At 42.5% G+C, this 16,264-nt stretch overlaps 1 protein-coding gene across 1 annotated transcript in view; it reads right to left on the minus strand.

Annotated features, from left to right (window-relative positions):
• The window catches only part of efnb3b (ephrin-B3b), a 113,310-nt gene extending 107,874 nt beyond the window's left edge, over positions 1-5,436 (minus strand). Inside the window, exon 1 of the mRNA XM_088015913.1 lies at positions 3,893-5,436. Within this exon, the coding sequence (XP_087872039.1) occupies positions 3,893-4,041 (149 nt within the window). The 5' untranslated portion in view covers positions 4,042-5,436. The remainder of the gene's footprint in view (positions 1-3,892) is intronic.
• Positions 5,437-16,264: the final 10,828 nt, after the last annotated feature.

Consider the following 16,264-nt stretch of genomic DNA (forward strand, 5'->3'; position numbering starts at 1 on the left):
TCTAAAGTTGGGTAGGAAACATGAACATATCAAGCAGGTTTTGAATGTATTTCTGCTACGTTTATCGAAAATGTTGCTAAAGCTTCACGTTTCCGCTATATAACTTGTTATCATTAATGTGGTAATAATGTATTAAACGAGAAAAGGTTCTTTTGTACGAGTATGTGAAATCCAAAAGGTGCTTTTTTTTGTCAAAATGTCATGAAGAACGCAAATAAACACATAAAATTATAGTGATTTTGATTTCCCTTTGTCTTGTAAGCAGCAACTGCAACATCAAAAAAGTTGTTTTTGCAAAAAGTAACTAAAAATTCAAAAAGCTACTCCAAACTAAATAAGGCAAAAATAATTTTGCACGTATAGAAACGACCTGCTTGTCTCCCCAAGTCTGATGGTCTCATTACTGCTGTGTAGAAGTGTCATTATTTTTCTATAGTGCCTCCTACAGGTGAGGAGTAGAGTTACCCAAAGATTACAGCGCCATGACATCATCTCTCCTTCAAGATGAGACAAATCCACCAGAATATTCCTCCTGTCAGCTTTTTTTAATGGCTCATTTTTCACTATTTTCATAATATTTTGTCTCTAAAACCAAAATATGTAAGTAAGAATAGAAACAAACATATAGGCAGTGTTTAAGTGTGCAGGCGTTGAATAGAAGTAGGTCGGGAAGAAATGGCAACGTGACCCGGAGCCGTTTTAATTCCTAACATGAGGATTTATTTATCATACGCTGCAGTGTGACGGTATTACGGCCACAGATGGCTCTCTTTCCTGCGTCACCTCTCTCGTCCCCAACACATTTTTTTGTTTGCATCATTGACTGCTGCAGCGCCGTAATTAGTAGCTGGATGTGACACATGTTTCCAATTTGCTACGTCTGGTCATTGCACCGAAGGGAGGGAATGACAGAGCGAAGACAGGACAGAGACAGACGGAAACCGACAGAAGGAGGGAGAACATAGAGATGGGGAAGCGTGAAGAGAGCACAGGAGGCGGTTTGAGGTGGGGGGGGGGGAAGAAAGATGGAAGATGATGTGGAGGCAGGCTGCAGGTGGACGGTCCGCACTTCAAAGCTGCGTATTGAGAAAAGGTCCGGAGGTTAACAACGCGACAGTCCATTTGCTTCGCAAGGCAACATGTGACCCAAACGCGAACTCGCTCCGCCACCTGATTGATACAGGCTACTGCTCCTGCTTGCTCTTCGCCTCATTTCAGGGCTAAAGAAGAAAAACACAGATGTGTGTGTGTGTGTGTGTGTGTGTGTGTGTGTGTGTGTGGGCTCCGGGAGCTTCTCGCTGGAAGATGCACACTATTTAAACAAGCAGCGGCTCTCAACATATTTCAGCCATGGGCAAAAAGCTATTTCGCCCCGGGGTTAGCCGAAACTAAAGTACAGCTCTTGTCAAGTAGGCAGCAAGGAAGAAACAAGCACATGAAAGTATGTAAAAGCACCAAGAAAATAAACTCACAGAATGACTAAGCTGATTAACTATGAATAGTAAGCTCCATGAATAAGCCCCGTAGTATACAATAGGCTTTGTACTTTGAATATATGAGTGAGTAAATCTGCAGGAATGACTGCGGAGTCTGGCGTCTAATTGCCAGGCGGGCCCCGTCCGCTGAGCCCTGACATCCACCCAACGCTAAACTCCATTAGGAGACAATGGCGTGGAATCACCTGTAAGGCCTCAAAAAAGCCAAAGCTCTTTGCTTCCTCGCTGGAAATTACCCTCCCGTGTCCGGCTCTTCCACTCCCCCGTTGGGCGAATCCACCCACTGCTGACAAAAAGCCCTCATTAAGGGCTCCGTGCCTCACTCCACAGCGGGGGCCCACGCACGGTCGCCTCCGTGAGGAGAGGAGGTGGTGGTGGTGGTGGTGGAGCTGCTCGGGGCAGGCCGTGGCCTACAGCATGTGAAAACCTGTTAGTCCCCCCCCCCCGAAACAAAAAACGAAAACAGAGAAAACAGAGAGCGCCTCTGGCATGGGTGTGAGCCGAGGATGGTTTTGGGGGGTTGCCATCGCTGTCTTTCCACAATGAGGTGTGTAATGTGGGCACATTCACCAGGAACACGAGCTATTCAAGACCAGCGTTCCATGCTGGCAGTTTTTCATCAAGCTGGAAAATATCTGTACTCTAATTTATTCCCAATTTCACCTCCACACAAGCAGCCACCACCACCACCACCACCGCCTCCTCCTCCTCCTCCTCCACCTCCTTCCAGGCCCAGCCACCACTCAGACAAATTGGCAGAGCTGCGAGGTAAAGTGGTGTCGGCCGTTAAGGGTGGACAGAGGAGAGGTGTTTAAAATGGCATTTCCTCAGTCTATAATGCCCAACACCTCCACCAGAGGGCATGGAGGGACGGGGGGGGGGACACAAATGAGGGACGCAAACACGAGTGGCCAAGTGGGCAACGTGTGGTGATTTAGAGCCGCACCGGCGATCAACCTGAGCTCTAATCAAGGTCAGCCAGCAGCAGCAATTACAGCGTTATACAAGAGTCTTTATAGCTGCAGTTCCCAGGGATTTTTCCAACACTGTGCCACCAACTAAGAGGGAGAGAACCCAACCCTCCAAATATCAAACACTTTTATGTGCATATGTGTTCTGGGGTGTGTTTTTTCACTCCTCTCTCCTTTTTGTGGAGAATGCTGTTGCTTATGTTTGCTTTAATTACCATAAAGGTCACGAAGACGGGGTTTTTTTTTTTCATTTTTGTCATTAAGGCATTCTTCAGGTTTTAAATCCAGAAAGAGTCAGAGTGACCAGAGTCTCCTTCAGACACAGAGCAAATAAATAAATAAAATCCAACCCTCCCCCACCTGTTGATGCTGAAATTACGGTAACACTTTGCGCATAACTACTAAACTGAGTACAAGCAGAGTGTCTGTAAAGCAGCAGACTGCAGGCTAGCCGTCGGAGCGGATAGCTTGTCTAATTAACAAGCTAATCTCAGCTTGTTATGCTCGTTTCACTCTATAATCATGCACTTGTCTTGGAAGTTACACCCAATTTCATTAGATTTTAGCTGCAAATAATTACACCAGTGTGATTTACTAGTAGCAGCACAACCCGACAATAATATTTCTCTCCGTCTGACAGACTCAAACACTTTGCAATGGAGCTTGCATGGTCGTATGTGTGACACTGGGTAAAAATAAACCATTCAAAGTGCTCATAAACTACATACACCTACAACCTTTTATGTGCCTGACAGACATACTGACTATTGAACTCAGAAGGAATCGACATTTCCAGTCAGAATTACAACTCGAAGGAAAGTTATTATCATATTTTCATCTGGCAACTTGGAGAATCTGACTTTAGATTACAGAGAACACAACATGAAGAGCAAAATGGTAAAAATGTGTTAAGTATTAAATATTCTGCAAAAAAAAAAAACACCTACTTCATTTAATGGGATTTGATCTAAATTTTTTCTGTACCCTTTGCATTGAAAGAAATAAATAGTTTATAAATATGTGATCATTTTCTGTTTTGTTGTGCCACCCAACGACTACCAGTCCTCCCCCCCGCCCCCCCCCCCCCCAATTTTCCCAGTTAACAACTTTCTAGAGCCGCCTCTGCTTTCCAGGAGAAAGAACCCGCATCAGATTGGCTGTGAAGAGCAGACTGGCGTCTGAAACACAAACCGCTTTTAAAGCTTTATTTGATAACGAGACGTTAATAACACGGAGGCTGCGCTCTGAGGAAGGCCTGCTCTCTAACTTTGTCGTGCATGTCATGTTGCATCGCTAATCTCCTCGGGAGTTTGTTAAATCCGCCTCGCAGCCTGGAGTTCCCGTAAATTCAAGCACGCTTTCTGAAGGAATGAACTTTTCTTTATGATTTCAAACTTTGAGCTCAGACCTGCTGTTCGGTCTTACCTTTCGTTCATGGAGTTCCAGTAGATGGGCTCCATGTTGCTGGCGGTGGTTCCCAGTAAATCCAGTAGGAACACCAGCAGGACCCACAATCCATTCCCGCTCCTTCGACACGCCATCTCAACCCTGACACCCAGCATGTGCGGCCCCATCGAAAAGACAGCAACAATAATCTCGCCGGAGGGGCTGGCAGAGCTGCTTTTTTTTTTTTTTTTTTTTTTGCAGCTAGCCGCTTTAAAACAATCGATCAACCGATCGGGATTAAAGGCATAAAGAGTTAAAGTGGGATTAAAAAGCCAGCCACGCAAAACCACATGGATCCGAAACGCTGAATGCTGGAGGAGAAACTTGTTCAATCCGTGCGTCCTGGTCTCCAAATCGACAGGTTCTTCTGCGCACTATTTCAGAGCCGTTCCCATGACTTCCCCATTAATTTCTCATCAGAAACAGTTTCTTTAAATATATATATATATATAAAAACAGAACACTAGGGCTCAAGCAGATCTCCACTGAATTGGATATTTTTAACAGATTATCGCCTCCAGAAAGCAGATTCTGAAGCCTTTTCTGTGCGCCCTAATTGTCTGTTTTCCTCGCTGAACAACGTTCCCTTGTTCTCTTTGGCTCTCTGTCTGATTTCTCTCCCATTACCTTGTTCTCTCACGTCCGACCATATCTGGCTCAGCTGAATTTAAATACGGTCACTTTGTGTAGGAGACGAAGACAAAAGAGGAATAATAAAAAATAAAAAAAACAGCTGGGAATGTGTTTAAAATGAGAAAGATGCCACTTGTATCCACAGCTCCATCCTCTCAGGGAGTCAAGTACAATCCTTTCTCTCTCTCTCTCTCTTCTCTTTGCCAGAAAATGCAGAGGCAGTAAATCCACAAAATATGTTCGTTTCTAGAGGGGGAACAAAAAGGAAACCAAGATCCAGCTCGAAAATTAATCCGAGAGCAAATTCAGAGGACAAAAAAAAAACCTGACACGAACAAGCCAAAGAGCTAGAAAAGCGAGTCCGTCCTAACGATGCCACACGCAGGCCGGCGTGAAACTTGTGAAGTGGTGAAGAAAATAAAGATGCGACTCAGTGGGCATCAGTCCCGCCTTTCCGACGGAGCGCAGGAACGAAACGACCCGAGGAGCGCGCTCCGTGCAGTTATCTCATCCGTCTGTGCGCCTTAAAATCCCACCGGTTTGACTCGCCCTAATGCTCGCAGCGCACTGACAGAGCGACTGGCTTGTTTGAGAGGAGGCGGAGGAGGAGGAGGGGAAAAGGGGACGTGGATGAATGGAAAAAAATCCCCATCCTCCGACTGGCAAGCAAGGCAGGGCGCACGGACGGAGCGCAATTCTTCCAGGCTCTCCGCGGAGAGGGGAGGAGAGCGGACCTCCTATTCTCCTCCTCCTTTTTAGTTTCAGGAGGGGGGCCCCCCAGTCTCGGACCTCTGGACTCCCAGGCGCTGTATTCTGCCTTCTTTCAGACACTAAAGAACTCCCCCCCGTAGTACGCACACGCACACACAGACACACACACACCGCTTTTAGAAGCTCACCAATCTGCTGAGCAACCTGACTGAAGAGTAAGAGCGCCCTCAGCGCACTTGCAGCGCATCACATGGAGGGTTTCACTGGGACAGATGAACCCAGATGCAGTTTCAGAACCATGCCAACCTGACATTCTGTACGAGCTCTAAATGTGTTTCAGAGAACAGTATCCCAAGTGGAGCAGTTACTGGAGAGCAAAGGCGCTGCTTTTAATTGGGTTTCGGTTCATTTCAGGAGAGAAAAAAAAAAATTGCACCATGATGGGAAAATCCAGGTGTAGCCCGGTCCAAACAAGGGAGAATCTGCATGTTTCAGGATGCAAAGGAGCCTCTCCATCCTGCAGCAGGAGCAAGGTGATGAGCTGGGTGACAGGATCTGCCGAGGACCACACACACACACACACACACACACACACACACACACACACACACACACACACACACACACACACCTCTGTTTACTCTGAGCCCCCCTGTCTCACCGCTAATACCATTTCACACACTGGAGACAAGGGGAGGACTCTCAAAGCTGTGGCTGCACTGCCCCCATGTGGTAGTTGGTGTGCATGAACAGAGGTGTTCCATTTGATGCATGCTTCGCACGTCTGTAGGATTGATTTCAGCATTTTTTGTTTAAATTTGTGGAATAAAATGTGAAATAACCGGAAGCTGCAGTTCACTGACTTGCTGGTCTTTTTTAGATTTGTGGCATGAAATCATTTTTATATGAGTGCTGATAGTTTTATGTTGGTAACTTTTCAGAATTTGCCTTTCATTTCTTATTTATTTTCATAATTTCACAAAACATCTCTTTGAAATAGAGCAGTAGTAGCGTTGTGTGGCTCTGGGCAACAGTACATTACTGCTTGTTAAATCCTCATTTTATATATATTTATCCTCAGTTCTTACATCACTGAATCCTCCATGCAGCATCAGAGAATGTAGTAATTTGAAGGCTCGTCTGGGATTTGAACCCAGAACGTCTTGTACCCAAAGACTTTGAAGCAAATCCCTTGATTTTATGTGCTAAAACATTGAAATAAAACTATCCATGCACCATTTGTTTTTTTGTTTTTTTACCAGTTTGTCGCATAAAAGCCACACAACTCCGTGTAATTTATTGGGATTTTAAATAATAAAGCAACATAAAGTTGCTGTACAAACTGTACATTGATTTTCAGACTTTAATTTGAAACTGTTTATTTTCACACTATATTTTTCCTGCACACATCTTCATCTCCAATTTGGGATTGTAACAATTTGGGAACTCATCCTGGATTTTGAAACCAACCAGTTTTTGAAGAAAGAAATTAAACTATTTGGGGGGCTTATCCAGGATTGGGACCTTCGCCTAGCTTTGAAGCATCTAATATTATAATCCAATGTTTTTCAGATTTAACACTTTTTAAAAAATCATATATTTCCTGCCTTTATGTCCCTTTATCTCCAGGATGTCAAGGTGCGTAACATTTTTGGGGGTTAGTCCGGGATTTGACACTCAGACATCTCACACCCTAAAACAAAAATCATATCCATAAACTAACGCAATTTGACCTTCCCTTTGCCAAACACTGCTCACTGCAAAACATAAGGCTTTACCAGATTGACCAAAGCAAAACTGATAGATATTGTATATCACTTCATCTCCAAGACAAAACATCAAGAAATATAATAGAGTTAGAAACCGGGATTTTGTGCTCCTTCAAATGAGAATCGCCTGTCATCAAACCTTTTCACATTTTGTGATGCTACAATCACTCTTCAGTGTACTTCAATGTGGCAGAAAAGCTAGACTGATAACTGATTCACACCACTTCATTGCCATGACAACATCAGGAAATGTAACAATTTGGGGGCTCGTCTAAGATTTAGCAAATGGGAACTGACCTTTGCCAACCACCACTTGAAAGCAAAACAAAGCCAATTTTATGCAATGAAATCTTGACTGTATGATTAAATCTTAACAACCTATAATTTCTTATAACATTTAGTTGCAATGACATTATAAAAAGTGCTTGAAAAGTTCTTGGGAAGCCTGATTCCCACTCCTGCAGGTACTCCATTTGTCGGGCGATCCACGGGATCCCCGAGCTACAGCTCAGCACAACACAACTCCAGCTACCCACCGAGTGAGGGGAAACAAGCAGAGGAAAAGCCTCTTCATATTTGTCACTTAAAATGATTCCCTTTGCATTAGCTGAAAAGGAGGGAAGAGCTCGTCTCACCATCAACACCTCCTGCTGCTCCTGCACAGCCCGGGAGACGAAAGTGCAGAATTACTGGAGAGTTGTGAATAAAAGAAAGGTACAGCTGGAGCTGTCGTGCTCAAGGGTATAGCTGCAAATGAGTGATCACAAAGCAGTCTGCAGGCTGGAGGATCACTGCAGACAGCAGAACAGAATGTAATTGCTTGCTTAGAGAAACAAGAAGCAAACACGGCGAGGAAGTTTCAGAAAGCAGAGAAACGCGGGGGGAGAAAATAGAGCAGACGTGTTGCTGTTTGTGTTCAGCTGCCCTCTGGAAAACCTTGGCAGGGCTGCTGACAGAGCTAAATGTAGCAGAGGAAGATAGACCGGTTTAGAGACAACAACAGCAGTTCAGAGGTGGAGCTGGCATGAAAAACAAACCTCCCGCTCTGTCTGGGAATCTGACTGTGTGGGAAAACCGGCTGACCCCGTGCGTCTTGCCGCCTTGCTGGTTGTACCTGAACAGGTTGACGTGTGAGAGGAAGATGTTGCTCACACACTCACTCACTCACTCACACACACACACTGCTGGTACGCCGGCCGGTTTATTAGTGCTCATTTATTCAGGCTGACCTCATTCACTGCACTGACCTTCAACTCTTTTTCATAACCGCATCCCTGCTCTCTTTCTCTCTCCCCCCGTCCCTGGTGACTCTGGCTGCAGTCTGCTCCAGCTGCCAGGCTTCACCACACACACACACATAAACCCGTTTACACAACCAGCATGTGTAGCTTAAAACCAATTACAGTAAGTGCACGGCTGATATGAAGCAGGCATTGTAAGAATTAAGGTTAAAGGCGTGCACACAAACACATCCAGACCGACACAAAGCCCCGAGACAGGAAAACATGCACCCTGGTGGGAATAAAATTCACACCGAGGGTGGCTGGTGCAGGTTTCTGCGTGCGGATGTGGGTCGTTGTCGGGGCATGACAAGCCCCCCGCTCCCCTCGCAGCTGATAGATCTCAGCTGCAAGTCTTTATCCTTCAGCATCTGTCGATCCTTGTGAGCTTCCTCCTTTTCCCTCGCTCTCAAACACACACACACACACACACACACACTGTAACTGCAGCATTAAAACACTCTTCTGCTGCCTGAACACACACACACACACACACACGCACCTCCTGGTGCTTTCCTGTGACACAGAGCGACGGGGGCAGCAGGGGGATTAAATAAGGCCGGGGAGGGGGGCCTGTGCAACATGTGATGTGCAGATCACACAGACGAAACACACTGAGTCGATCACAGATCCTGTGTCAGTAAACATTCTTTTTTTTTTTTTTACCTTGCTCACACATTTTTGTTCATTTGCATACTTAATGTGTCATTTTTGATATTCATATTTTCTGAGACCACTACCTGTTTTTGAAAAGCTGCTGCTTTCTTCAAAAAAAAAAAAAGCTGCTGTTTCAGTTCATTTATCTCAATAATTGAGAATATCGTCAAATTTTAATTGTTTCTCAAAATAATGTAGGAACAATATTTGTCCAGTCATTCACTGTAACAGGGGTGAATAACGGGAAAAGACACAGTAGTTCATTGCTAAAGAGCCTGGATCTTACTTGAAGGCTTTATTCAAGGAAACTTGAGAAAAAATGAGGCTAAGAAAGAAAAAGACGTAATAGCAAAAGATGGGATTTCATCGGTTGTAAGCCACGATTATCAAAACAAACTAAACAAATGCTTGGAATATGTCACTTTTTAATTTAAATTACTGAAACAAATGAACTTTCTGATCATTTTCAGATTCGTAGTGTCTGTCAAACGGATTCTGACGAATACTCAAGTCCTATAGGGTTTATTACAAAACACATCAAGGCTGTGTTTGCAGTCTAAGAAGCAAATCTTTCTCAGAGTGAAAAAGTTCTGTATTGTAAAGGTTAATAAAAAGCAAAATGTAAAAAAAAAGTCTTTAATCGAGTCACACAGCAAATAATATCCTAATACTACATCTCATAAAATCTTTTAAATAAAAACTGTGGCGAAAACGTAAGAATTTATTTCGTGAATCAAAATATAATTGATATATGTTCATTCATACTTGGTATTATCAGGTGCACATATTTAATTTCTCATTCACACAAAAAGTGAAACAGCTAATCAAATGGTAGCTTCTTATTGCATCTCGATGTGGAGAAATTGACCAGCTGAAGTTAAAACTGAGCTTAAGGAAACGAATGGGAGGTCAGTTAGAGACGCTACGGCTGCTAACGCCTGACTGGCTGGTTTGAGCTCTTTGGTAACTGTTGATCTACTGGAATTTCATGCAGAAATATTACTGCAGTTCATAGAAAATAGTCCAAAAAGAAAAAACCCAGAATATATCCAGAGAGTAACAAATATGTGGAGGAAAATGTGATTTTGATGTTTCTGGTTCTGAAGGACCTACATCAGGCACCACTGGTGTTTGTAACGAATGTACAATTAACCAATGCTGTGATATAACAACATTAATCTTCAGATCGATTTTCTGTCAAAAACATGTAACAAACAGCTTTAAATGTAAAAGTATAGAATTTCTGATTGTCGTATGGATCGGGCTTTAGAGGGTTAACTCCTCCCTATGTACAGTACTTGTTTTGTGACTCACAACATTAAAGACTAAACCAGGCGTCACAGGGATGCTGGACAGACACGACGGCCAGATAAAGCCTCTCTGCTCTGGGTGTGTGAGTGAAGGCTGATGGGAAGTGACAGCTCTTAAATCTCAGCCTGACGTCCCTCAGCGACAGGCTGGAGCTCCTGGATGGCTGGCCGGGAATAAAAGCGCCCGTTCTCATTGGACACCGGAGACCGCCCCTGAACATGCGCGCATGTTATCGCAGGGCCTGAAGTCTGTGCTGCAGCCAGGTGATAACAAATTTCACATCTCTCTGATGCCTGATCAGTCCTAACCACAGGGGCTGCAGTCAAAACGTAAAGCTGAAAGGCTCTGACAGCATAAAAATGGGGTTTGTTTTGGGAATTTGTGCACTTTGCTAAAAGTTGATAGAAGCTACCGCAATGCAACAACAAACCTGTCATCTCCGGGCAATTTAGCTGCTCACCCTGCAGCCCTCTGTGAAGTGGACATAATCCAGAAGCTGCTTTTCTCGTCTGAGAATGGCTTGTTCTATCAAAAAAGGAAAAAAAAGCATTGATAATACGGTGAAAAAGCCAGAGACCAAGGGTGTCCAAAGTGTGGTCTGGGGGCCATTTGTGGCTCTCGAAGTGATTTTGTGTGGTCCTTGTCAATAACGACAACAACAACAACAAAAATTGCACAATCTTGATTTTCCAACTCAAAGTTGGCGCTTTGAAAAATGTATAAAAGAAAATAATCTTACAAATACTATTTCAATGTATTTTAAAGAATAGATACAGACAATTTGAAATCTCAAAGTGGAAGACGCAACACAAAGCACTCATCTCTTAACAACCATCTTTTTCACCTGAATTCAACTTAATAAACAGTTTTGGTTCACCTATTTGATCAATTTGGCTAAGTAAAACAAAATGATTTTAGGAGATCAAGTGACCGATATCCTGTTTTTCCTGCTGACGTTACACTTACAAAAACAGCTAAAAAACAATCTGTATTCAGGGCTTTTTGCAGATTTATGTTTCCGATGTGTAAGGATGTGCAGCTCCTCTTTCTACAAAATTCAAGCTTTTTTATTTTAGAATATTGTGTTTCGCTCGCTGGTGAAAGGGAAACATTTTGCAGATAAAAATTTAAATGCTGCATTTTTCAATTAAAATATATATTTTTAAAGATCTACATTTTGTGGCCCTAAATTACTTTTGCCTTGGCCCATGTGGTGAAAAGTTTGGACACCGCTGCTCTGAATCATCATTAATTCCTCTGCATCCTGCTTCCAAACAGCTGGACTCCGCTGTAATCTGCTGAAACGCTCTTGATCAACACTTCTCTACTCTGCATATTAATGCACATTAACATGCATTTGGTGTTTTAGCTATTGAAATAGGCAGTTTTAGGCAGTTTTAGAGGGCAAATACCAGGGGTCCGCTGTACATTAAGCATAAATATGGTAGGATATTCTTCTGAAATTCGATTTGTCTTGAAAATTAAAGATCAGATCTGGGAATGTTGTCACGCCTGAAACAAACACATTCTAATAACAAGTTGGAAAACCACGAGACAGTTTATACCTGCACCTTTTATTTCCCTTAAAGTTTAATATGTGCGGCGGCCATCTTGAGCGACATATCCAAAATCGTTTGAATCTCATCTATCTTGTCTCTCATATTTTCCTGTTAACGGTGGCTGTAGAGATGCAAAAGATTTGTTAGACAGGTATTTGAAGTATTCAATGGCATTCTTTCATGTTGTTATTCTCATCACAGAAGTTTCAGCGTGTACATAATAATGCTAATGGCAGATTTACTTATTCATTGCCATCCACAGCTCATGTAAAGACCAGCTTCCTCCTTTTCTTGCTCCATATAACAAACCTTTAGCCACAAAGATCCATACAGAGTAAGTGATACAATCTGAGCCCAGGTCGGTCTGTTTTATCTGAGACATATGAGCTGTTTTAAGGTTATTGCATCTCAGGTTGTATTTTCTGGGATTCGACTGTGTTTGTTTTAGCGCGCGGCAACGTTGCTCAAGCGTGGCACAGTAGTTTCCTGAGATTTTATATTACTCTTTCAAAAACACTGGTGAGCCACCCGGCCCCTTCGTCCCGGCACATCGCTCCTTGTCATAGTTTTAATGTCCTTCACGCAGAAGAACATCAACCATGAATGTATTTGCACAATTCGCTTCTGATTAAGATGATTTGCAAGGGCTTGGGGAAATTATGTGACCGCTTTCATACAGCTGCAGATGAGTTCCCTGACTTTAAACGACTTTTATTTCCTGTCTGAATTCATTATAAGTTTGGTCTGGTTTGGTCATTTCACGACACTCTATAAAAACTTGACGGGAAGTGCAGGCCACCTTCAGAGATAAGTGAAAGTTTGCCTCTAGGGCTTCCTTTCAGTGAGGTAAAATTAAGTCATATCCGTTCTGCACATAGTTAGACACTTTCACTCCCCAGCGCTGGAGTTATGTGGAGGTGGATGCCTGTTTTGACTTGTTAGAAGAATGCTCAGAGCCGCACTCCCTTTTCCACAGCTATGACTCATGGCTTTACTTGGATTAGGCAAAAGAAAAAAGTCTACTTGGTTGTTATTTGTTTTAACAACATTAGACTCTTAATCAAGTTTGGAAAAGATGACAAATCTTCATTATTATTAATTCACCTGTCATAAGGTGCTGTCTGGATAAAAAATGTCTCTGCACTGTTACTTCACAGCAGAATAAACAGCCAGATTTCTCAGGGTGTAACCTACTAATAACAGTGACAGACTTACATAAAACTATACACACATTGCTATTGAGCTAATTAAAAAAATATATTTAAAAAATTTAGCAGAGATGCCACCAAAGTGCGTGGTCAGAGCATTGGCTTAGAGGAGATCTAGCTGTTAAAGATAACAGCTGAAACTGAATCTTAACTGTTTCCGTACAAGCTAGCATTAGCACTGCAGTCCAGGTAGGTTTAACAGGAAGCTAGAAAAAAAAAATTACATTTTCTTTTTGTTTGCTTTTGATTCCTCTCCAGTTTTAATTTTTTTTTTTTTAAAGCATACTGCTGAAACTGAATCTCCACTTTTACCTATTAACATACAAACCAGCAGTTGAATGTTGGCCCATCTGGCCACTGGAGGACGTTACCTGTCATCCATTATTTATTTTGCTCTGATAAAGGACAGTAAGAAAAATAACAGTTGTAGCTAATCTCTACTTGTTTTTTCTGCTTTAGGTGGCATTAGCAGCACAGCTAGCCTGTATATGAAACTCAAAAACAAAATGTGGTTAAAAACGTCTTTGCTTAGTTTGTGGTTCAATCTTTATATAATTTCTTTTTTCGTCAGCGGAAGAGAGAAAGGAAACACGGCATAGCTGTAACTGAATTTCTACTTTTCGTTCCAGTTCATGTACATGCTCGTGTCAGGACGCTAACGCAACTAGCGTTCTAACTTTGTATTAGCTGATATTTAATTGTGTGTGTTTATATTTGTTTTAAATTTAGGCCAATAACTGAACACAAAACAGATAAAACTGATTCTTCACTTGCTGCTCCTGATTCAAACTACATGTCTGTTATGGTTTTAATCAGTGAAATTAACAGTGTACCGTAGCGCAGCAAGCCGCTACAGGACAATAGAGCATTTAAAATAAATCTACACTTGTTTTGTTTTAAAACAAGCAACTGTTACTGATTCAAAAGCAACGTGATATTTTACGGTTTACTTTTTTTATTACTTTTTTGTTATTAAAAAGAATAAAATAAAATCAGTGAACCTCCTTTTGTATTGCTGCACAGATATCTGCCACAGGAAGATACAGAAAAATAGCAGCTGAAAACTATCTTAAACCATTACTTTACAGCTGAAGGGACCCTAACATGTGGCAACAATTTTCACAGATAATTACTGTAGTGACTGAGTACATACTTCTCAGTGGGTTTAATGTCAGCAATCTATAGCCACCGTGGTAAAATGTCCTCTAGTTTTATGAAAAGTCGGTCTTGTATGTTACTAATAGCAAATTTATAAGTAAAACTCTGCAAAATTTGACAAAACAAAGGAAACATTTCCCATTGCCATCCCAAAACTCAGCTGCAGAAGCCATTTTTGAAGATCTTTTTGAGACTTCAGTTGTAAGAAGAAAGAAAAAAAAAAAAAAAAAACGCAACATATTTCCTCACTTAAAATTTGCTCTCCCTCCTTTTCTCAGGTTGTCAGCAGGACACTTCCTAATCTCTCACTCCATCTGTCTCCTCAGCACCTTCGTAGAGCTCATCTGGCCTAACCCACCGCTCAACCTGTCCCCCTCTTCAGCCCTCTTCACGGCTCACTCCTAAAAAAAAAAAACCTGGCCGCAGCAGAGACGGAAACGAGAGGAGGCCAGTGGTTTTTTTTTAGAAAGGATCCATGCTGGGATGAGACTTGTCCATGCAGCCCAAGGGCAGGAAAAGGGATGAATTCAGACCTTATACCGCTCTACCTTTCCCCAGTGTGCAATTACACACGCAATTACTCTCCCTGGGCGCCGAACATCCTCTAAAACCGTCAAGATCACATCCAATCTGCCGAGGCCGGCTGGGAGACTGGCTTCTTAATGTACTTGAAAAGGCTCTCTCTGAGGATAACTAGCTGCAGAGATCGCCAGAGGGAAAGTGTGTAGAGCAGGAAGAGGATATTGAGGGAGGATGAGAAGATAAGAAGAGGATGAGGTGAAGGCAAGGGGACACAGAGGCGCACACACTCAAGTTGATACTCTGTATGCATGAGGGCTTGTTTATGCGTGAGGGAAATATCAATGCGGAGCCACTCGTCTGTACTTGTCTGCAGCCGAAGAGTTCGATGATGTGACACATCTCCAGTCTGCATTAATCTCCCCGAGCTATTTCAGACGGATATCCATGAGTGCGCCTTCACATCTGGATTGAATAGAGGGAGATCAGACTCCGGGGTGAAATGAAAACCTCAGCTGCTGTGCTTTTTCCTGGCTTCAGAGCATGTGCGGGAGTGCAGGTGCCAATTATTTTCACATCTAATGTAAACCAGAGAACAAGGACGCGTCAATCACAGCTGCAGCCTTTTGGAATGGAAATGGGGATGAATTCATAGGAACGCGTTTATTTTTTTGGCGGCCGATGAAATAGGTTGGTGGGGACTTATAAAAATAATATCCCCGCAGATTCGGGGCCCCTAAAAAGCAAAACCTCAAGCCATTTGAACTTCGGATTGGTCCAATCTGTAATGAGCAGAAATGGCGGCGGAGGGGAGGTGAAAATGATATTCTGTTACAGACTGCGAACAATGAGGTGTTTCAGGTTTGGAGTTGGTGCTCGTAAAGGCATTTATTATTTTTAGATTAAGCTTCTCTCTCAACAGTCCCCAACAGAAGAAGTCATTGATCATCCGTATGCTGGCAACTTTAGAAAGGAGCCATGCAACGAGTCAGGACACACAAAGCTGTCGTCATAATTACAGGAGCAATTTATCAAAGACAAATTGACAAAACATTAGGATGCCAACTTATTTCACAAAAGTTCTCACAGTCTTTAACATAAAGTGCCAACATTTGCAGCTACGAGACCTAAGCTCGGGTTAATTTGCACAGAAAAGTCAGGAAGCCGCAGCACAGTGACTAACAAGAGTCATTTTTACTCGAGCAGGGATTAAAGGCTAATGTAGCACAGATTCCTGCTACAAGAAGTTTGAAAAGCAGGAGTTTAGGCTTTTATATTCATAAAGAACCATCTGGTGTCCATGCTAACTGACATTTTGTCTTTGATAATCCTTTTTTTTTTTTTTGCAAATTGCTGCCTACTGACTTCACTAACTAACCGTTAGTTAATCATTGCTAACATGACAAAACATGAAAAGTGTTGGGTAATTAATAAATTGTTAACTGACATCATATGTAAGAGTACACTAATTAATAATGAGCTTATATGCAACAAATATGAGTAATGCAGCATTAAATAATGCTTAATTGGGAAATAATTACAGTTT

Source organism: Poecilia mexicana, unplaced genomic scaffold (genome assembly GCF_051168715.1).
Source record: "Poecilia mexicana isolate PSO_F unplaced genomic scaffold, ASM5116871v1 scaffold_18, whole genome shotgun sequence".
Taxonomy (NCBI): domain Eukaryota; kingdom Metazoa; phylum Chordata; class Actinopteri; order Cyprinodontiformes; family Poeciliidae; genus Poecilia; species Poecilia mexicana.